Source organism: Mesoplodon bidens (assembly GCF_964165515.1).
Source record: "Mesoplodon bidens genome assembly, chromosome: 1".
Classification (NCBI taxonomy): domain Eukaryota; kingdom Metazoa; phylum Chordata; class Mammalia; order Artiodactyla; family Ziphiidae; genus Mesoplodon; species Mesoplodon bidens.
Window position 1 is genome coordinate 17,308,388 of NC_138176.1, and position 24,499 is coordinate 17,332,886.

The 24,499-nt window shown below is 34.8% G+C and overlaps 1 protein-coding gene across 1 annotated transcript in view; it reads right to left on the reverse strand.

Moving 5' to 3' along the window:
* Window positions 1-24,499, reverse strand: part of NHLRC2 (NHL repeat containing 2) — a 65,270-nt gene that overhangs the window by 25,438 nt on the left and 15,333 nt on the right. Inside the window, exons 3-5 of the mRNA XM_081251543.1 lie at window positions 23,590-24,045; window positions 20,741-20,862; window positions 6,655-6,784 (exon numbers count right to left, since the gene is read on the reverse strand). Of these exons, the coding sequence (XP_081107669.1) occupies window positions 6,655-6,784; window positions 20,741-20,862; window positions 23,590-24,045 (708 nt within the window). The remainder of the gene's footprint in view (window positions 1-6,654; window positions 6,785-20,740; window positions 20,863-23,589; window positions 24,046-24,499) is intronic.

Below are 24,499 nucleotides of genomic sequence, written 5' to 3' on the forward strand. Positions count from 1 at the left end.
AAAAAGAACTACTGACACATGCAAGAACATGGATGAATCGCAAAAGATTATGGTAACTGAAAGAAACCAGACATACAAACTATACTGAGGAACAAGAAATCATTGTTGCCAGTGGATGGAGTGGGTGAAGTGGGTGGTAGAGGGGGAGGGAGGGAGACTGAACAGAGTCATAAGAGAACTTTTTGGGGTGATGGAAATATTCTATATTGATTGTAGCAATGGTTATAAAGATACTTCATAATAGAACTTACACCTATTAAGGGTAAATGTTACTTTCTGTAAATTATTACCTCATCATTCAGACTGGAAAAAAACCTTATAAACACCAAATCAGTGTGATAATAGTTATCCAGATATAAAAACACTACAACTGTTTTTTTTTTTTTTTTGCGGTACGTGGGCCTCTCACTGTTGTGGCCTCTCCTGTTGCGGAGCACAGGCTCCAGACATGCAGGCTCAGCAGCCATGGCTCACGGGCCCAGCCACTCCATGGCATGTGGGGTCTTCCCGGACCGGGGCACGAACCTGTGTCCCCTGCATCGGCAGGCGGACTCTCCACCGCTGCGCCACCAGGGAAGCCCTACAACTGTTTTTATTTTGTTAAAATAAAAACACACTAGTCACATTATATAAAATTTATTCCTCAAAAAAATTTTGTATCACCTGATAAGAGGATAAATGTATTTTATTTAGAGCATATTAATGGAAGTCAGAGAAGCATATTATCTAAGCTGTAGATTACCAGACTAGCATACTAAATAGTTGGATTTCAATCGTTAAAGGTCAAATAAGTACAACTAAATGTCTATCTAGGGAAATGCTGATTAAAGGGCCAAGGAAGGTTAATGGGATTTGGGCACACTATCCTTTTTGTAAATGATTTTAAATCAGGTGAAGTCTGAAGTACTTAGAGACTAGCAGGGGTTCTGACCTTTACGATAAGAAATATTCTCGGGTTATTGTCTGGCATGAGTGGAGACAGCACAGACTTGATATGCATTTTAGAAACATGGCAATGTTTCTGGTGAAAAAATGAATTTATTGGAGTTATTTTTAATTATTTTTAGTGCATTATAAAGTTTTGACCATATTTAGAGTGGTAATCAAAAATGGACAAAGATGAAAATAACTTTTATAAAGTGAGTTTTTGTAAAAATCAATTTATGTGAATTATTTCCATGCTTTTATCACTGTAATGGCATAATTAGGTTAAATATTCAGGTACTATTTAAAATACAAACACAAACACATTTACATATTACATATATATTTAAAATAATCAGAGGTATTTCAAGTCCCTTTCCCTAATCTCTTTTCGAAGTATGCTGTTCATTATCTGAGTCTCTTGGTGGGGTATATATTCAACTGTATATTTGTCTTTGTTATTTTTCACTCTCTTTATCTGATCTATTTTCTTTCCTTTTAAGGTTTAATTTTTACTTAAATATGCATATGAATGGATAACTGTTCTACATCAAGTTTAAATAATAACTAAACATCCATGTGCACACCACCAGCTCAAGAAAAGGGAAGATTATTTGAAAACTTTCTGCATCCCTCTGTGAGCATATCCTCCTCCTCTTCCCAGAAGGAACTACCAGTCTAAAAATGTGTTTTTCATTATCTTCTTTGATTTAAAAATTTTACCATGTCTGAATGGATCTCTCAATGTATAGTTAGTCTTGCTTGCTACTGAACACTCTATAAAAGGTGTTTTTTCCACTCAACAGATTTCCTGATACTTCTCCATGCTGTCAGGTGTAGCTGTGGTCCATTGTTTGCACTGCAGAACAGCTTAATATATGAAGATACCACAATACCTTATCTATTTTTCATGTTTTCCTTCTGATAATTCCATCCTTTCTCATATTCCTAACTATGGTAGAATTTCAGAAATATTCTATATAATTCTTAAAGTATTAAAGAATTTAAGTGCTTACAAGAACAATTTTTCTTAACCACAGTCCCCTTCAAGTTGCATTTAATCCCACATCTGCTTAAACCAGTTGTACAATTACATAATTTAAATATATTCAAACCAATTCAATATGAATGAACTGGAAGGAAGTTTTTCCTCTGAAAACAAAGTTAATACTTTGGAAAGACAGTAAAGGCAAGTAGCAAAGTCAAATTGTTAGTGAATAAGATGTGGAAAGACAATTGGAAAGAATAGGTTTTAAAAATTTCAGCCCTGTTTTCTTTGCAGGTGTTTTAAAAACTCATCACAGTTTAAGGAAACCAAAACAATACATTGTGATTGGTATAAGACTGTCAGAAAAGACACACTTAAACATCAAAAGACTGGTTAAAAATGTACATTCTATAAATGTACATTTATAGTTCTTAAAGCATTTTTAGTTTTATGATTAACAGATTTTTTTTCCCACATGGATCAATTATCATACCCAATCAGTTCAGTAAATTACTCTACTGGATTTATTTATTTCTACTTTTATTTCACAAAGTATTCAGGTAGTTTACAAGGAAATAAACCCTAGTAAGATAAATAAATTTAAAATAAGAAAATTGAAGCAATAGGTAAATAGAGTAGAAAAGAAAGATGCAGCCAAGTAATATTAAAAAATGAATGTCATGTTTCCATTACACTTTGCTAGAGACAAATCTGTCTCTAAGTTTCCTAGGAATCAATATAACAATGCAAACACAATCAGTTATGATATTCAAATTATCCAGGAGCTTAAAAACAAACTTGATACTTAGAAAAAAACATAATTATCTATAACACAGAAAAATTCTCTAGTAGATAATCACATAGGTTATTTATAAGATAATAACTGAAATTAGCAGCAAACCCTTATAGTAAAAACAGTTCAGAAGTCCCACAGGACTGTGTTTTGATGAAATATATAATATGAAACATATACACATATAAATGAATGTAAGATATGTTGATGTGTTAATATATTTTTAAATGAATGACATGATGTCAGAATATAGTTTAGTAAAAACAATTGTAAGGAGAGCAATTATTCTATGATCTAATTTCCCCATACTCTGACAATATGCATTAATCCAGGATTAGACTTCAGAGTGATTTAAAGCAGCAGCTCTTAAAATGTTTTGGGGTAACACACCACTTTGAAACTGATGAGAATCTGACCAACTCCCCCAAACCTTAAATAGAATTTCTGGGAAATTTAAGTACTTCGCAAAATCTAACCACGAATGCCTTGGGTATATAACTCAAGGTTAAAAACTCTTGTAGTCATTGTGATTGTAGGTCCTTCATACGGTACTTGAAAACCATTTTCTCTTAGCATTTTGAAAGGTGTTGAGCTCATTTAAGTGCGTTCAAGATTACTCCTATTACCAAGTACCTGGAGTGAAGCTAATTTAAACTGTAAGTTAAATGTGGAACCATATGCTTTTAATGATCTATTGAGCTAAGGTAGGATTCACTTCCTTTTCTAAAAGCTGAGCTTAATAAAGACACAAGCCTCAGCACATCACTCCAGTTGGAAGCTGAGGGAGTACTTGTCAACAGAGCCAATATTTTCCTTGGAAAGCAATTTGGGTACACTCTCAATATGAGATAAACAACCAGAAATTCCATGCCATAAAGTATGACTGAAACAGTTTTAGCCTATAAAAATAAGTACTCTATTAAATAAATCCAACTTAGTAAAGCATCCGGTAAAGTACACCCTGTTTTGTTTTGGGGTTTTTTTTTGCGGTACGCGGGCCTCTCACTGTTGTGGCCTCTCCCGTTGCGGAGCACGGGCTCCGGACGCGCAGGCTCAGTGGCCATGGCTCACGAACCCAGCCGCTCCGTGGCATGTGGGATCTTCCCGGACCGGGGCACGAACCCGTGTCCCCTGCACCGGCAGGCGGACTCTCAACCACTGCGCCACCAGGGAAGCCCCACCCTGTTTTTAAGCAATGTAAATTCTGAAATATGTAAGATTGAATTACTGGTCTCAAGTCTTTATTCCTCTGTGGTAATAATACAACCACACCCTTGCCATTGCCTCACTGTAGGCAAAGTGCATATCCCTGCCCCATAACTTTGAGCTTAGTTATGTGACTTGCTTTAATGACAGTAAGTAGGCAGATATGACATGAGCAAAAGCTTTAAATGTGAGTAACTGGGCTTACTCTCCTGTGCTCCTGCCTTTTGCCAAAAGAATATACCTCAGTCAGCTACTGGCTCAAGGAAAAGGAGAAACAAATGGAGCAGATCTGGACCCAAAAAACAGTCTGGAACTAAGCCCAGGCTCAGCCTTGATCAACTGAACCCCAACCCTGTATGTAAGTGAGAAATAAATGTTTAGGTTTATATGAGTTTGGGGATGATTTCTTATGAAGCTTTACTGTGGCAATTACTGACAGACAGTAAATACAGCCTGTAAGATGTAAAATATAAATATCAATAACTGAATTGCTATATGGACTATTAACTATAAATCACTGGGGGCTTACATATTAAGAGAATTTTTTTTTCCTTGAGGGAAGGTAATAATATACCAAAATAACAGTTCTCATCCACTTTGACTATTTTACTAAGATATATTTCAGACTGTTTTTCCATCTATAAGATTATGTTCAAATAGCTCAGGTGTGTACCAAAAGCAGGGAGGCAAGTCCAGTTAAGTCCTGATGGGGATGAGTATTTTTAACCCTGAAATTATTTAGAATTGCTGGTGCATGGTGATAAAAAGAAGATCGAGGTATAGTTGGTTTTCTTATTGTTTTTAAAATCTCTACATGTAATATATCCCCTTATTGATTGCTCCTGAGACACACTGCTCCCTCTACCTTCTCAACCCGTCCCCACTGTGAGCCACTAAAACAACTCATCATTATTAGGGCACCAAATTCCAAAAATGGAATTTTCAAAAATAACTTACACAAAATACCTAAGTTACATAGATTAAGTGCAGGTAGTACCAGAAGTTCATTCAGTTACTTCATAAATATTAAAAGCTTTATAAAATGTTAATCACAATGAAAAAATTAAGGTCTTTGAATTATAACCAAATTGGCATCATAAAAAAATTATCTCAAATGTAAAATCATCCAACTAAGATGGTGCTTAAGTCACTCTATAAATATATTAAAATCATACAAACCATTTAGCTCCAAGTTCCATTTTCAATATATTCTACTAAATTTCTTTCTTCATTACTCTGGTTTTAAACATGTAGATAACCATGTCAGCAACACTGAGGGCCAGTGAAAAATAAGAGTACTAGCACTCCTGGATTATCTTTTAGTCAAGTAATATATAGGTAACAAAGATTGTAAAAAATAAGGCAAATCTCATTTTCAATTATCTAAGTAATTCAGTAGGATCAAGTTTTTACTTTTTAAATTAAGTTTTATTTTTTAATCTTAACTTTTTCTTCCAGTTTTATTTATATAATTGACACATACAGCACTGTATAAGTTTAAAACGTACAACATAATGATTTGACTTCCATACACCATGAAATAATTACATTAAGTTTAGTGAATATCCATCACCTCATATAGATTAAAAAAGAAAAGAAAAAACAATTTTTTTCCTTGTGATGAGAACTCTTAGGACTTACTCATCTTAACAACTTTCGTACACACATACAGCATTGTTAGTTATATTAATCATGTTGTACATTATAGCCCTACTTCTTATGTATCTCATAACTGGAATTTTGTACCTTTTGACCACCTTCATCCAAATCCTCCACCCCTGTCTCTGGTGACCATAAATTTGATCTCTTTTTCTATACGTTTGTTTGTTTTTTGAAGTATAATCGACTACAACTCTACGATAGCTCCTGGTACACAACGTAGTGATTTGATATTTCTATACATTGCAAAATGATCACGGTAAGTCTATTTACCAAAGATATTGTATTATTATTGACTATATTCCTCATGTTGTAAATTGCATCCCTGTGACTCATTTCTTTTGTAACTGGAAATTTGTACCTCAATTTTCCTCACCTATTTCACTCATCCCCACCATCCCCTTCCCTGTTTGTTCTCTGTATCTATGACTCTCTTTGTTTTGTTATGTTTGCTCATTTGTTTTTAGATTCCACATATAGGTGAAATTATACAGTATTTGTCTTTCTCACCCTCTAGGTCCATTCATGTTGTCACAAATGGCAATATTTCATTCATTTTATGGCTGAGTAATATTCCATTGCATATAAGTTTTTTTTTAACTACTCAAAAGAAGCTATAATAATTAAATAAAAATTTTATTGATAATCTAAAAGAAAACCCGCTGTCATTTCTTGATTTTTCACACGACAGTAAATAAAAAGGACATTGTTAAACAGTATAGTGTGTGAATAATCTTTTGAAATTCTGAAACTATAATCCATCCAATTTCAGAATATTCAGAACTATCTTAATTGGAAGATGCAACTAAGATGAAATTCTTTAACATTAGAGAAATACATACCCTATCTTGTGCCTAAAATATAATATGTATGTAATGTTACATGTAATATATAATGATATATTTACTCTATCTTCTATATATTACTGCTGGCTTTGTTTTTATGCAATTAACAAATCCGAAGTCATTGGTATAAAAGCATAAAATAACTAGTAAAATAATTAATCCAAATGAATGTCCCCATAATATCTTAAAACTTTTACTTAGCAAAATTTACTTATATTTAATATCAAAAGTTTACATACCTGACCTTCCAAAAACTACATCCCAAGGAGAACTAATGGGCTGTTCTTCTCCTTTAGCTCCACCTTCTTTATCTGTACCTTGAATTCCAATGCCAGCTACAGTGCTCACCATCTCAGCTTCTAGGTCAATCTATAGACATTAATACAGGTTTCATGCAATGCATCTATTTCCAGTAGAACATACAGAAAACATGTACTTTATTTACAGTATGTGTGAACTTATTATATGTTAATTAATAAAACTGAGTGGTTTTTAGTGTGTAAAAAAAAACATGTGCAACATAAATACTTAAAAAAGCTTTAAAAAAAGGCTAATCAAGTACATGGTGACCTTGTTACTGGAATGCATAAAACTCAGTCCTTTCCATTTCTCCATCTGTCCACTCCCCCACTTTCCTCTTACTCCCCTCCCTCATCATGCCTCTACCAGAACTGCTGTTGATCTCATCTCAGCTATAAAATATTTTAAAAGAAGGTGAAATTTGAAAATTTAAAACAGAATCAAGGAAAACACTTGCTTCTTAAATTAAATGTATGTATTTCAATTATGCTTGGCTAGTAATTGACACATATGGAGCTTAATATGTGGTAAGAACTAATCCAAGTATCATCCATCCATCCATCCATCCATCCACCCATCTTAATAACCCTATGACTGTGATCTTGATTACCTTAGAGGAAACTGAGGCACAGATCATTAAGTAAGATCCCAAGATCCCACAGCTAGTAAGTCAAGGATCTTGGATTTGAACCAGTTCTAGCTCTACTATGTTATATTGCCTCTGCTTCATAAACCAAAAAATCAATGCATTCTACTGAAAAAAGATGCTCTGGTTTCATCTCCTGAGACACTTTCAACATTTTATCATGAAAATTTTCAAACATAGAGAAAGCTGAAAGAATATTGCACCAAGCATCCATATATCAACAGTTCACTGACGTGCTTTATCACCTATCTCATCCAGCTATCAATCCTTCAATTCATTTACATTTTTTGATGCATTTCAAAGTAAATCATAAACATTGGTACACTGTCCCTAAATATTTCAGTAAGCTTGTCATTAACTACAGTTCCATATGTTTTCAGATCTCCTTTTTCCTTTGAGGCAAAACTTACAATGAAATGCACAAATCTTAAGTGTATCACCTGACAAATTCTCAAAAATGCATAAACCTGTGTGGCCCCAACTTATATAAAGATACAGAATGTTACCTTCACTCCAGAAAGTTCCCTCATACCTCTTCCCAGTCATTCTTGACCCCAGTGGCAAACAGTGTTAATTTTTTTTTCCATCACAGATTGGTTGTAACTCTCCTAGGATCTCAGATCAATGGAGTCATACAGTACTAAACTCTTGTGTGAGGCTTCTTTCATTTAACATGTTTGAGATTTATCCATGTTCCTTTTTATTGCTGAGCAGTATTCCATATAAAGAATACCTCACAGCTCATTTATGTATTTTCTTACTGACAGACAGCTGGGCTATTTCCAGTTTGGGGCCCTTCAAACAGAGCTGCTATTAATATTCTTGTATAAAAGCCTTTTTGTGGACTTGCTTTCACTTCTCTTGGGTATACACAGAGGACTATAACTGCTGTGTTAGAGGGCAAGTATATGATTCGTTTGATTTAAAAACTCTCAAAAGGTTTTCTCCAGTGCTCTATCATTGTCTCTTCCCACCAATGATGTACGAGAGTTCAAACTGCTCCACATCCTTGCCAACCTATGGTATTGTCAGTCTTTTTAACTTTAACCATTATACTGGATATACAGTGGTATTTCATTGTGGTTTGAACGTACATTTCCTTCTCAGCTCATGATGTTGATCACTTTTCTATGTGCTTGTGGTCATTCTTATATCTTCTTTTGAAAAATATTCAAAACTTTGGCTCATTTCTCATTGGTCTGCCTTCTCATTTTTCAGTTGTAGAAGCCTTTATATTTCATGGATACTAATCCCCTACACAGATGCGTTTTTGTGAATTTTTGTGACTATTTTCTGACAGCCTGTGGCTTTTCACCTTAACAGTGAAGTTTAATAGAAGTTTTACATTTAGATAAATTTGAATTTAGTTTTTTTTCTTTTATGATTATTGTTTCTGTGTCCTGTCTCTGAGAAACCTTTGCCTACATGCAAGTCACAAAGATATTCTCATGTTTTCTTGTAAAAGCTTCATAGTTTTAGCATTTACATTTAGGTCTGTGATGCATCTTGAATTGATGTTTGTATATGGTGTGTGAAGTAGGTGTCATGTTTACTTTTTCCCCATGTTGGTATTTAGTTGTTCAAGCACAATGTGCAGAGATGACTTTCCTTTCTCCCCTGATTGATTTCATGCTTTTTAGAAAATCAAGTGACATGTATACACTGATGTGTATACAACTGATGACTGATAAGAACCTGCAGTACAAACAAACAAACAAACAAACAACTAATACTAAACTTTCTTTGGGTTATTTGTATGGAAATATGTTAATATAAATGTTTCAGACATTACATGAAATTTCTAAAAATCTTGTATGTTCTGGTATAATGTTATAAGTCATAATTCCAGTTATTACTTTAAAATGTATATCTCAGAAATAAGTTAATTTCCTTGTCAACTGCATTATTATCAACTTTCATCAGATCTTTAACCATGGTTATTTTTAAGTCTTTTGTTTACTAATTTTAACATGATTAGGTATTAAATGTTTTCCAATGTTTTTCTGAATCTAGTGAAGCATCATCTTTTATTCTGTTACTATGGTGAATTACATTGATTTATTCTGGTGATATCCTCTTGCATTATTTTTAGTAGCTGCTCTATAATATCTTGAAATTGTAAAGAATATTCATCAATGTAACTTTATTTATATTTTTACTGAACTCAAAATCTGCAAAATATAATCTGCAAAAATACCATAGGCAGCTACAGATGGGCCCTTGAAATAGATCTGATTTAAGAAATGTATCACAGAAACTGATAGGATAGTTTAAAAATTCCTCTTTGAAGAAGCCCTGGGCCCAGATGATGTTACAAGGGAGTTTTAATAAGTATTCAAAACTATTAATTCCTATGTTAGACAAATTATTCCAAAAAACAGAAAAAGAATGAAAACCAGCTCATTTGATGAGGTTAGTGTGACCTTGATTCCAAAATCAGGTGAGAACAGTCAAGAAAATATAGAGCCATTTAATTTTAAAATATTAAATATAATTTTGGATAATCAAATCCAATTTGACTTTTTAAAAAATTCATGATTAGTAAGGTTTATCCCAGGATGAAAAAGATGGTTCAACATAAAAAATATATATTAATATAATTCATCACATCAGAATACTAAGGGCAAAAAACTATAAAATTATTCCCATAAATGTAGAAAATGCATTTAATAAAATCATATAATAATTCTTAGTAACAAGGAATAAAGTTTCTTAACTTCATAAATATTTTATTTCCCAAAGCTATGGAAAATATTAAACTTGTGGAGAAAGTTTACAAGAGTTCCATTTAAGACTACAAGCATGACAAGACACCCACTATGGCTGTAATGCTTAAAAGCAATATAATAAAAGGAAATGGGAAGTATAAAAATAAGAAGGGAAAAGATAAAACTGTCATTTGTTCCTTTAAAAAATATAATTTACTTATATGAGAAAGAAACAGAAGTTTTTGCAGAAATGGATAAGTTGATCCTAAAATTCATGTGGAATTGCAAGGGATTCAGAACAGTCAAAACAATGTTGAAAAAGAAATAAGTAGGAGGATTCATACTTTCTGATTTCACAACTTATTAAAAGTTATAGGAGTCAAAACAGTGTGGTACTGGCATAAGGACAGATACATAGATCAACGGAATAGACTTCAAAGTCCAGAAATAAACCCATGCATGTATGAATAATTGTCTAAAGGTTGCCAAGACTATTCAATGGTGAAAGAATAGTCTCTTCCATAAATGGTTCTGGGATAACTGGATATCCACATGTAAAAGAATGAAGTTGGACTCTTACTTCATACCATATGCAAAAATCAACTAAAAATGGATCTAAGATCTAACTGTGAGAGCCATAACTATAAAAATCTTAGAAGAAAACATAGGAATAAATCTTCGTGACCTTGGATTTGGCAATGGATTCTTACATGACACCAAAAATATAAGCAATGAAAGAAATAAATAGATAAATTGGGAATCATCAAAATATAAAACTTCTGTTCATCAAAAGACATGATTAAGAAAGTGAAAGGAGGAGAAGGGAGAAACTAAGATGGCGGAGTAGAAGGACGTGCTCTCACTCCCTCTTGCGAGAACACCAGAATCACAACTAGTTGCTGGACAATCATCGACAGGAAGACACTGGAACTCACCAAAAGAGATACCCCACATCCAAAGACAAAGGAGAGGCCACAATGAGATGGTAGGAGGGGTGCAATCACAGTAAAATCAAATCCCATAACTGCTGGGTGGGTGACTCACAGACTGGAGGACACTTATAACACAGAATCCATCTGCTGGAGTGAAGGTTCTGAGCCCCACGTCAGGCTTCCCAACCTGGGGGTCCGGCAACGGGAGGAGGAATTCCTAGAGAATCAGACGTTGAAGCCTAGTGGGAATTGACTGCAGGACTGGGGGAAACAGAGATTCCACTCTTGGAGAGCACACACAAAGTAGTGTGCGCATCGGGACCCAGGTGAAGAAGCAGTGACCCCAGGGGAAACTGAACCAGACCTACCTGCTACTGTTGGAGGGTCTCCTGCAGAGGCGGTGTGGGGAGTGGGGGCTGTGGCTCACCGTGGGGACAGGGACGCTGGCAGCAGAGGTTCTGGGAAGTACTCCTTGGCATGAGCCCTCCCAGAGTGTCATTAGCCCCACCGAAGAGCCCAGGTAGGCTCCAGTGTTGGGTTGCCTCAGGCAAACAACAAACAGGGAGGGAACCCCACCCATCAACAGTCAAGCAGATTAAAGTTTTACTGAGCTCTGCCCACCAGAGCAACAGTCAGCTCTACCCACCACCAGTCCCTCCCATCAGGAAACTTACACAAGCCTCTTAGGTAGCCTCATACACCAGAGGGCAGAGAGCAGAAGCAAGAAGAACTACAGTCCTGGAGCCTGTGGAACAAAAACCACATTCACAGAAAGATAGACAAGATGGAAAGGTAGAGGGCTATGTACCAGATGAAAGAACAAGATAAAACCCCAGAAAAACAGCTAAATGAAGTGGAGATAGGCAACCTTCCAGAAAAAGAATTCAGAATAATGATACTGAAGATGATCCAGGACCTCGGAAAAAAGAATGGAGGCAAATATTGAGAAGATGCAAGAAATGTTTAACAAAAACCTAGAGGAATTAAAGAACAAACAAACAGATGCACAATACAGTAACTGAAATGAAAACTACACTAGAAGGACTCAATAGCAGAATAACTGAGGCAGAAGAATGGATAAGTGACCTGGAAGACAGAATGGTGGAATTCACTGCTGCGGAACAGAATAAAGAAAAAAGAATGAAAAGAAATGAAGACAGCCTAAGAGACCTCTGGGACAACATTAAATGCAACAACATTCGCATTATAGGGGTCCCAGAGGGAGAAGAGAGAGAGAAAGGACCAGAGAAAATATTTGAAGAGATTATAGTAGAAAACTTCCCTAACATGGGAAAGGAAATAGCCACCCAAGTCCAGGAAGCGCAGACAGTCCCATGCAGGATAAACCCATGGAGAAACATGCTGAGACACATAGTAATCAAATTGGCAAAAATTAAAGACAAAGAAAAATTACTAAAAGCAGCAAGGGAAAAACGAAAAATAACATACAAGGGAACTCCAATAAGGTTAACAGCTGATTTCTCAGCAGAAACTCTACAAGCCAGAAGGGAGTGGCATGATATACTTACAGTGATGAAAGGGAAAAACCTACAACCAAGATTACTCTACCCAGCAAGGATCTCATTCAGATTCGATGGAGAAATCAAAAGCTTTACAGACAAGCAAAACCTAACAGAATTCAGCACTACCAAACCAGCTCTACAACAAATGCTAAAGGAACTTCTCAAAGTGGGAAACACAAGAGAAAAAAAGGATCTACAAAAACAACCCAAAACAATTAAGAAAATGGTCATAGGAACATACATATCGATAATTACCTTAAACGTGAATGGATTAAGTGCTCCAACCAAAAGACACAGGCTTGCTGAATGGATACAAAAACAAGACCCAGATATATGCTGTTTACAAGAGACTGATTTCAGACCTAGGGACACATACAGACTGAAAGTGAGAGGATGGAAAAAGATATTCCATGAAAATGGAAATCAAAAGAAAGCTGGAGTAGCTATACTCATATCAGATAAAATAGACTTTAAAATAAAGAATGTTACAAGAGACAAGGAAGGACACTACATAATGATCAAGGGATCAATCCAAGAAGAAGATATAACAATTATAAATATATGTGCACACTACAGAGGAGCAACCCAATACATAAGGTAACTGCTAACAGCTCTAAGAGAGGAAATCGACAGTAACACAATAATAGTGGGGGACTTTAACACCTCACTTACACCAATAGACAGATCATCCAAAATGAAAATAAATAAGGAAACAGAAGCTTTAAATGACACAATAGACCAGATAGATTTAATTGCTATTTATAGGACATTCCATCCAAAAACAGCAGATTACACTTTCTTCTCAAGTGCGCATGGAACATTCTCCAGGATAGATCACATCTTGGGTCACAAATCAAGCCTCAGTAAATTTAAGAAAATTGAAATCATATCAAGCATCTTTTCTGACCACACTGCTATGAGATTAGAAATGAATTACAGGGAAAAAAATGTAAAAAACACAAACACATGGAGGCTAAACAATACGTTACTAAACAACCAAGAGATCACTGAAGAAATCAAAGAGGAAATCAAAACATACCTAGAGACAAATGACAATGAAAACACGACGATCCAAAACCTATGGGATGCAGCAAAAGCAGTTCTAAGAGGGAAGTTTATAGCTATACAAGCCTACCTCAAGAAACAAGAAAAATCTCAAGTAAACAGTCTAATCTTACACCCAAAGGAACTAGAGAAAGAAGAACAAAACCTAAAGTTAGCAGAAGGAAAGAAGTCATAAAGATCAGAGCAGAAATAAATGAAATAGAAACAAAGAAAACAATAGCAAAGATCAATAAAACTAAAAGCTGGTTCTTTGAGAAGATAAACAAAATTGATAAACCATTAGCCAGACTCATCAAGAAAAAGAGGGAGAGGACCCAAATCAATAAAACTAGAAATGAAAAAGGAGAGGTTACAACAGACAACACAGAAATACAAAGCATCCAAAGAGACTACTACAAGCAACTCTATGCCAATAAAATGGACAACCTGGAAGAAAAGGACAACCTGGAAGAAATGGACAAATTCTTAGAAAGGTATAACCTTCCAAATCTGAATCAACAAGAAACAGAAAATATGAACAGACCAATCACAAGTAATGAAATTCAAACTGTGATTAAAAATCTTCCAACACACAAAACTCCAGGACCAGCTGGCTTCCCAGGTGAATTCTATCAAACATTTAGAGAAGAGCTAGCACCTATCCTTCTAATCTCACCAAAAAATTGCAGAGGAAGGAACATTCCCAAACTCATTCTATGAGGCCACCATCACCCTGATACCAAAACCAGACAAAGATACCACAAAAAAAGAAAATTACAGACCAATATCACTGATGAATATAGATGCAAAAATCCTCAACAAAATACTAGCAAACAGAATCCAACAACACATTAAAAGGCTCATACACCATGATCAAGTGGGATTTATCCCAGGGATGCAAGGATTCTTCAATATATGCAAATCAATCAATGTGATACACCATATTAACAAATTGAAGAATAAAAATCATATGATCATCTCAATAGATGCAGAAAAAACTTCTGACAAAATTCAACACCCATTTATGATAAAAACTCTCCAGAAAGTGGGCATAGAGGGAACCTACCTCAACATAATAAAGGCCATATATGACAAACCCACAGCAAACATCATTCTCAATGGTGAAAAACTAAAAGCATTTCCTCTAAGATCAGGAACGAGACAAGGATGTCCACTCTCACCACTATTATTCAACACAGTTTTGGAAGTCCTAGCCACAGCAATCAGAGAAGAAAAAGAAATAAAAAGAATACAAATTGGAAAAGAAGAAGTAAAACTGTCACTGTTTGCAGATGACATGATACTATACATAGAGAATCCTAAAAATGCCACCAGAAAACTACTAGAGCTAATCAATGAATTTGGTAAAGTTGCAGGATATAAAATTAATGCATAGAAATCTCTTGCATTCCTATACACTAATGATGAAAAATCTGAAATAGAAATTAAGGAAACACTCCCATTTACCACTGCAACAAAAAGAATAAAATACCTAGGAATAAACCTACCTAGGGAGACAAAAGACCTTTATGCATAAAACTTTAAGACACTGATGAAAGAAATTAAAGATGATACCAACAGATGGAGAGATATACCATGTTCTTGAATTGGAAGAATCAATATTGTGAAAATGACTATACTACCCAAAGCAATCTACAGATTCAATGCAATCCCTATCAAATTACCAATGGAATTTTTTACGGAACTAGAACAAATCATCTTAAAATTTGTATGGAAACACAAAAGACCCCGAATAGCCAAAGCAGTCTTGAGGGAAAACAACGGAGCTGGAGGAATCAGACTCCCTGACTTCAGACTATACTACAAAGCTACAGTAATCAAGGCAATATGGTACTGGCACAAAAACAGAAACACAGATCAATGGAACAAGATAGAAAGCCCAGAGATAAACCCATGCACCTATGGTCAACTAATCTACGACAAAGGAGGCAAAAATATACAATGGAGAAAAGACCGTCTCTTCAATAAGTGGTGCTGTGAAAATTGGACAGCTACATGTAAAAGAATGAAATTAGAACACTCCCTAACACCATACACAAAAATAAACTCAAAATGGATTTGAGACCTAAATTTAAGACCGGACACTATAAAACTCTTAGAGGAAAACATAGGAAGAACACTCTTCGACATAAATCACAGCAAGATCTTTCTTGATCCACCTCCTAGAGTAATGGAAAAACAAAAATAAACAAATGGGACCTAATGAAACTTCAAAGCTTCTGCACAGCAAAGGAAACCATAAACAAGACCAAAAGACAACCCTCAGAATGGGAGAAAATATTTGCAAATGAATCAACAGACAAAGGATTAATCTCCAAAATATATAAACAGCTCATGCAGCTGAATATTAAAGAAACAATTAACCCAATCCAAAAATGGGCAGAAGACCTAAATAGACATTTCTCCAAAGAAGACATACAGATGGCCAAGAAGCATATGAAAAGCTGGTCAACATCACTAATTATTAGAGAAATGCAAATCAAAACTATAATGAGGTATCACCTCACACCAGTTAGAATGGGCATCATCAGAAAATCTACAAACAACAGATGCTGGAGAGGGTGTGGAGAAAAGGGAACCCTCTTGCACTGTTGGTGAGAATGTAAATTGATACAGCCACTATGGATAACAGTAAGGAGGTTCCTTAAAAAACTAAAAATAGAATTACCATATGATCTAGCAATCCCACTACTGGGCATATATACCCAGAGAAAACCATAATTCAAAAAGACACATGCACCCCAATGTTTACTGCAGCACTATTTACAATAGCCTGGTCAGGGAAGCAACCTAAATGCCCATTGACAGACGAATGGATAAAGAAGTTGTGGTACATATATACAATGGAATATTACTCAGCCATAAAAAGTAACAAAATTGAGTCATTTGCTGAGACGTGGATGGACCTAGAGACTGTCATACAGAGTGAAGTAAGTCGGAAAGAGAGAAACAAATATTGTATATTAACGTATGTATGTGGAACCTAGAAAAATGGTACAGATGAACCAGTTTGCAGGGCAAAAGTTGAGACACAGATGTAGAGAACTAACGTATGGACACCAAGGGGTGAAAACTGTGGTGGGGAGGGGATGGTGGTGTGCTGAATTGGGCGATTGGGGTTGACATGTATACAATGATGTATATAAAACTGATGACTAATAAGAACCTGCAGTATAAACAAACAAACAAAAAAACAACTAATACTAAACTTTCTTTGGGTTATTTGTATGGAAATATGTTAATATAAATGTTTCAGACATTACATGCAATTTCTAAAATGTTCTGGTATAATGTTATAAGTCATAATTCTAGTTATTTAAAATGTATACCTCAGAAATAACTAAATTTCCTTGTCAATTGCATTATTATCAACTTTCATCAAATCTTTAACTGTGGTCATTTTTAAGTCTTTTGTCATTTACAGACAGTTCTGGGTGTACTCTGATGCTTCTGCAAAAATGTTCCTATAAAAGGGTTTCATCTTCAAGGAATTCATGGAAAAGACTGACAAGTATAGGTTTCTGGTAACTGACTATACTGCTGAACTGAATGAATAAGCATTTTCAGAACTCTAATGGAAAACTGATGAATTCATAAAAGTGCTAACAAAAGATCAAGATGAAAAAAAATTAATTACATGGGACTGAGTGAACTGATGAGGATGATTATAATTTTTGTGACTTTCTGTTTGAATAAAAAAAAAAAACCCACAAGGACTCAGAGGCAAAAAATATACAAATCAATTTTCACTGCAAAGTAAAGGAGCGGTTACAGTGGAGGATTCGTGGACTGAATGTCAATATTATGACACAGTATGAGTGTGTTTCGTGTTTGGTAATTACAATTATTGTTGCTTTTGTTGTGGTCATCCATTTACAATGCTTGGTGTCAGTTTATTTATCTCTTGTAAAAATAAAATACAGTGTGTGTGTGGAAAAAAAAGGAATGTGAAAAGACAACTCACAGAATGTGGGTGAGTATTGAAAATCATATATCTGATAAGGAATTTGCATCTAGAATACATAAAGAACTCTTACAACTCAGTAATAAAAAACACAAAAAACCCAATAAAAAACTGTCAAAGAATCTGAATAGACACTTCTCAAAAGAAGATAAACAAATGGTCCATATACGTAGGAAAAGACGCTCAACATCATTCCTCATTAGAGAAATGCATATTCCAAACCACAATGATAGGCCACTTCACACCTAGTAGAATGCCTAGAAGTTTAAAAATGGAAAATGAAAAAAAGAAAAAAGAAAGAAAATGGAAAATGATAGGTAATGGTGAAGATATGGAGAAACTGGAATCCACATATATTGCAGGTAGAAATGTAAAATGATGCAACCACTGTGGTTTAGCACGCTCTCAAAAAGTTAAACACAAAATATAAAACATACGAATCAACACTTCTAGTATTTACACACTTACCCAAGAGAAATAAAAATGTATGTCCACACAAAACTTATATGTGAATTATTTATAAATAGCCAAAAATTGGAAAACACCTTAAATGTCCACCAACTGGTAAACAGATAAAATGTGGTTTATACATGCAACAGAATGCTATCCAGCAATACAAAGGAATTAATTACTGACATGTTACATCATCAATGAACCTCAGAAACATTACACAGAATGAAAGAAGCCAGACACATAAGACCATGTATTATATGATTCTGTTTATATGAAATGTTCAATGAGGCAAATTTACACAGACAAAAAGTAGATTAGGGCTGGGGGTGGGAACGGGGATTAACTGTAATTGGGCATGAGGGTTCTTACTAGGAGGATGAAAATGTTCTAAAAATGATTTATGGTGATGGTTACACAACTTGTTAAATTTACTAAAAATTCCTGAATTATATTCATGAAATGGGTGACCTTTGTACTATGTAAAATATATCACAATAAAGTTGTTAAAAAAACACACACACACAAAATACTACATGTTTTACAAGGTCACAGATAAATAAGATGTGAATGAAACATATCAGAAAGGCTGCCTATAGGAGTACTTATGTACAGGGAATGGCAGGGGAAATGGGAATGGAGATGAAGAGGAATTTACAAATTAATAAATAAGTTATTCTAACAAGAGACAGGTCGGGCTGGAACAATGATGTTCATGAGCCATGAATGTAGGAGTATGATCAACCCTCTGCTAATGAGATCTTAAACAAATGTAAAATACAATAAATATTTTTATACTTTTAAAACAAAAGGAAGAAATCATAATTCTCTCATTTCCATTTTTGCAGACACTAAACTAAGTCATAAAAATGACTTTGAGTAACCTATATTTGTTATGATGATTATGCTACTTAAAAAGTATTTGAAATGCAGTCAATACTCCAAAACCCACTAAGTCCTAAAGCAAGAGAAATAACATAAAATCAAAAAAGGACAAGTATTCCCTGTATGTTGTGGGCTACATATATTACTACTTCAATATCCTGTTAGATATCTATGACACTATGATGAATTTTAGAAGCACAGAACCCCAAAAAGATAATGATAAGGAAATACTGACCTCTAAGGAGTTCGTAACATAAAAGCACTTTTCCCAGAGTATACAACATTAAGCTATAGTCCTATGAAAAGTTCTGCCAAAAAAGGGCTCCTTGGTCAAATAAGTTTAGAAATACCGCACACACATCCCCCAACTAGTGTATTCACAATATATTAGCATATTAAAATATATTAGCAAGACTTTCAAAAAATAAGCCTGCTTTAATTTATAAATCCACAAAATCCTTTTTTCATTAACATCTTTTCATATTAAGAGGAATTTACACTTTAGAAAATGCTTCATTCAACAGATGTTAGCTGCTTATAAATCAATTCAACAAATATCTAATAAACACCTACTGTGGGCCAGGCACTGTTTTAGGTGCTTAGGATTTCAGCAGTAAAGAAAACAAATGTCATGCCCTCATGGAGATTTACATTACAGTGGTTATTATTAAATGTTCTACATATGTTTTTTCCTATTATATATATATTAGTTGATAATTTTGTAATATAAATGGGCAAAAATATCAAGAGAGAGGAATAGAGAGAAAAGGAAGTACCTAAATGTACTTAGGTACAATATGTAGTACATATATGTTCAGACAGAATGGGTTAGATGAACTTACTTATTTTCCAAATAGAAATAACAACTTAAAGACCAACAGATTACAGTCAGAATACTCATCAGTAAGAAATGTTTAAAATAACTAGGTAGGGCTTCCCTGGTGGCGCAGAGGTTGAGAGTCCGCCTGCCGATGCAGGGGATGCGGGTTCGTGCCCCGGTCTGGGAGGATCCCATATGCCGCGAAGCGGCTGGGCCCGTGAGCCATGGCCGCTGGGCCTGCGTGTCCGGAGCCTGTGTTCCGCGGCGGGAGAGGCCACGACAGTGAGAGGCCCGCATACCGCAAAAAAAAAAAAAAAAAAAAAAAAAAAAAAAAAAAACTAGGTAATACTATGCAGTCATGGTCATATGACTAACATGGAAAAAAAAAGTTAAAAAAAGAATGTAGGAATTATGTATGTACCTTATGATTCCATTTGTTTAAAAAAGAAGATTCTCTAGAGACAGTCCTTTCAATATAAAATTATTTATACATGAGTAGAAAATTTCTGAAGACACAAATTTTAACAACTGTTGGTTACCCCTGGAGAGCCTGAATAGATGATTAGGAGACCTTTTTTACCTTTATGTATTAATTCATTTTTTTAAAAACAAGATCATATATTACTTTTATAATGAGATAAAATAAATTTTAAGACTAATTGACAGATAAGTATTCCCAAAGCATAAGAGCTGAAGGGATGCAGGAGTGATATGGTTTTTTTTTTCTCTAAGTTTGAGAAAATTTAACTGAAAAAGGACAAAGCATCACTTTACAAATAGTAGTTAGGAAAATACCTCAAAATCAGGAGCTTTTGGGTGATTAGGCACATGACTTTAAAATAAAGGATTAAAAAAACGATTTGATGGGTTTGTCTAAGAATAAAGTTAAAGCAAGTAACCTCTGAAAAAAGCTGAATGAGGATGATCTGAAGTATTTAAGCAACACCCTCTCACTTCAAATATTTACGTAGCAAGTAAATATAAGTTTTTCTGATTAGAAGGATTGAAACTTTATTTAAAATGGAAAATTACCTTTCTTATAAGGTGGTTTTCTGTATCTGCCACATATATGATATTATCCATTATGGCTACACCTTGTGGTGAGTTAAAAGTTGACTCTGAAAACATTCCATCTTTTCTTCCAGGGTTGGGTCCTACAAGACAAGATAGCCATAAGACAAAATTTTTCCACTTAAAGTTATTTCAAATTAACACCGAAAAAATAAAATATGTATTTAAAGCTGGGATTTTAATATAAATAACTTGATACTTCTACCTAAAAACTAAACTGTATCCCAAGATACCTATTCTTCTCAAGAGTAAGTTTTGCTAATGACAGGGCTTACAAGATAACAGTTACTAGTACACTTTAGTAGTAGGTATCAGAAGAAATTACTTCAAAAAGCATCTGAATTACCTAGTATCTAGACTTGAAAGAATTAAAAAATAACTTAAATCTTTTATAATCTAGATGAATGATTTTTAACAATTTTGGAAGATAAACTCCTTTGATTATAACTGAAAATTACGAACCCTTTCCTTACAAAAATACACATGCCCATAAAATGTCACAGGAATTTCAAGGGGCTCCTAAATCATGAGGATCATTCAAGCATTTCTTAATAGCCCATGAATCCCAAGTTAACAGACTTCGTTTAAACCCTAGCTCTTCCTAGCTGATGATCTGGGCAAGTTCTGTGTGTCTCAGTTTCTCTTTTGTAAAATGGAATTAATAATATACCTAGGGCTTCCCTGGTGGCGCAGTGGTTGAGAGTCTGCCTGCCGATGCAGAGGACATGGGTTCGTGCCCCAGTCCGGGAAGATCCCACATGCCGCGGAGCGGCTGGGCCCATGAGCCATGGCCGCTGAGCCTGTGCATCCGGAGCCTGTGCTCCGCAACGGGAGAGGCCACAACAGTGAGAGGCCCGCATACAGCAAATAATAATAATAATAATAATAATAATAATAATAATAATAATAATAATAATATACCTAACTCTAGCACTGTGAGGACTAAATAAATTAATACAGGTAAAGTGCTTAGAATAATGCCAGGTGTATTTTTGCTTGCTACTATTACTATTATTAATAATACTATTTATTATTGTTGGTGATGAGAGTTCCCTGGGGGAAAAAAAGGAGAGTACTGTGATCACTTCAGATTGGAAAATACTGTATACTATAACCTCCTCTCATATATTCATGAGATAAAAGATCTGAGTACAGTGACACCACCACCACCAAAAATCTTTTAAAGCACATCTGATCAGTATTTCCTGAGTGTATCTGACCACAGAATTTTCTTTTAATTGTAGAATAACTACAAATTTATCACAAGATAACAATATTCCTAGAAACATATTTGGAAAAGGTAGCTTGCTGCTGGTTCCTCTGTTTAACAAAGGAGAATATCCATCTAAACTGTTTAGAAAATTTTAGAATCTATTAAAAACTTTTAACCATTTACATGTAATTTGCTATAACAGATGCTTTTTGAGTAACAACTGTCATAACTTCCTGTTATTAACCAAAATACCAAGTTGCCCAAGCAAAATAAACAATATAGAACACACACATACTCTAACAGAAACAACGAACAAGAAACAAATGAATTCAAGAGCTAAGGGAATGATACCTTGGCATACTAAGAATAGCTCCAGGACTTAGGAAACAATTAGTTTATTTTTTAGTTTATTTGTTGATTTGCATCAGGAATGTTGATATCCCTACTTTATGTACTAACACTGCATGTGTGACCAAAGTAGGATTGCAAAGAGATGAATTACTCTTCTCTTTGACTAATTATGTTGTCAGATGTCAGTTCAGCCTGGTGAGCAGGATTAATAATGTACTTAACAGATTTTATTAATTATATGTCAATAAGAGCCCTTTTTAGATGAAGACCAGGGAGATATGGAAGAAAATGATCTATGCCTGTATGATACTTTTATTTCACTACAACCAAATAGAATGGATTCAGAAGTATGCTTAAGTTCTTATGGAAGGAGAGAAAAGTATAATAATATACAAATCCTAGGTTATTTCATAATCTAAGACTCAACTTCCTAGGGTATTGCTGTGGTCTTAAAAAACACATGGCTAGGGACTTCCCTGGTGGCACAGTGGTTAAGAATCCGCCTGCCAATGCAGGGGACATGGGTTCGAGCCCTGGTCCGGGAAGCCCCCACATGCTGCAGAGCAACTAAGCTCGTGCGCCACAACTACTGAGCCTGCGCTCTAGAGCCCATGAGCCACAACTACTGAGCCTGCGCTCTAGAGCCCGCAAGCCACAACTACTCAGCCCGCGTGCCACAACTACTGAAGCCCGCTTGCCTAGAGCCCGTGATCTGCAACAAGAGAAGCCACCGCAATGAGAAGCCCGTGCACCGCAATGAAGAGTAGCCCCCACTCCCTGCAACTAGAGAAAGCCCACGTGCAGCAACAAAGACCCAACACAGCCATAAACAAACAAACAAACAAACAAATCTATATAAATGGCTATATTTTGATGGAAAGTGAAATACTTCCATTTAAAATGCCTGAAATCTAAAATGTATATAATACTTTCATAAGATACAATAGTGTGGCAGTTTTTTGAAAAAACAAGATGGGATATATGAATATACTTGAAAATTACACAAAAGATTTCCTCCTTTTGATCTTAATGAAGTTTTTTGGGTAGTTTTGTTTGTTTTTGAGGGAGTGAGGAGAGATTAATTCAGACACAATTAAAATAATTTCTGATGAAGTTAAAAATCAGTGTATATTGCCCTTCTACAATTAGTTCTTATTTATAAATTTCAATTTTAATACATTTCCTTGAACTATTTTTTACATGTATAATGTAAGATACATTATATAACATAATTAGCAAACTTTACCTCCAATGCTGTACTGAATTTGTCCATTCCTCCAGACGACCAAAATTCTATGATGTCCAGTGTCTGCTATTACCAATCTATTAGAAACATGGTCTACTGTTACTTTGCCAGGAAACAGCAATGGTGAAGGTGGCAACGAATCTTTATAGAGTTTTATTCCAATTTTATTATCTCTGATCTGTCCCCTGTCTTTGTAATATTTTAAAGCTATTGAAGTATATAAAAATAATTTCTCTCTATGTCCTTCTCCAATCAAAGAAAACAACATGTTTCCACGGGGTCCAAGTATGATCAGAGTTGGCCAGCAGGAAACTTCTAGTTCTTGCCAAAGGCTGGCATCTGCATCATTAACCACAGGGTGGGTGATGTTGTATCGAAGAATAGCACTCTTAACGTTATCCAGGACTTTTTCATTTGGAAACTTAGCCGAGTGAACACCAACAATCAGAAGACCATCTAAATGGGAAAAATTATATGTTGAACATTATAAAGTATTAAAGTTTGAATATCACCATCCACATATTAGGTTTTGGGTCATAAATAAGTATAAACTGTCAGAGATTAAAAAAGAGGAAACAGAACTAAATTAGTATCTTCAACTGCGTTTACACTCATGAATAAAAAATTAACATTTAAATCTAAATTCAAACACATATGATCAAAACCATGCAGCTATTTTAAGTTTAAAACCCTGTGTCCTTTATCTAGATAAAGCTTTAAAATAATATTCTCTATTTTCTTAGAAGATGTTGAAATTTTGTAAATTTTTTCCACCTGTTTTAAGCCCCTTTGAAATTCACAGTGACTATGATTGCTTTTTGTTGGTATTTATTATCACATTATCCTCTTAGATTTTTCTGACCTAACTCTATCATAAATTAACATAATGAATATAAGCAAGATGTTTCCA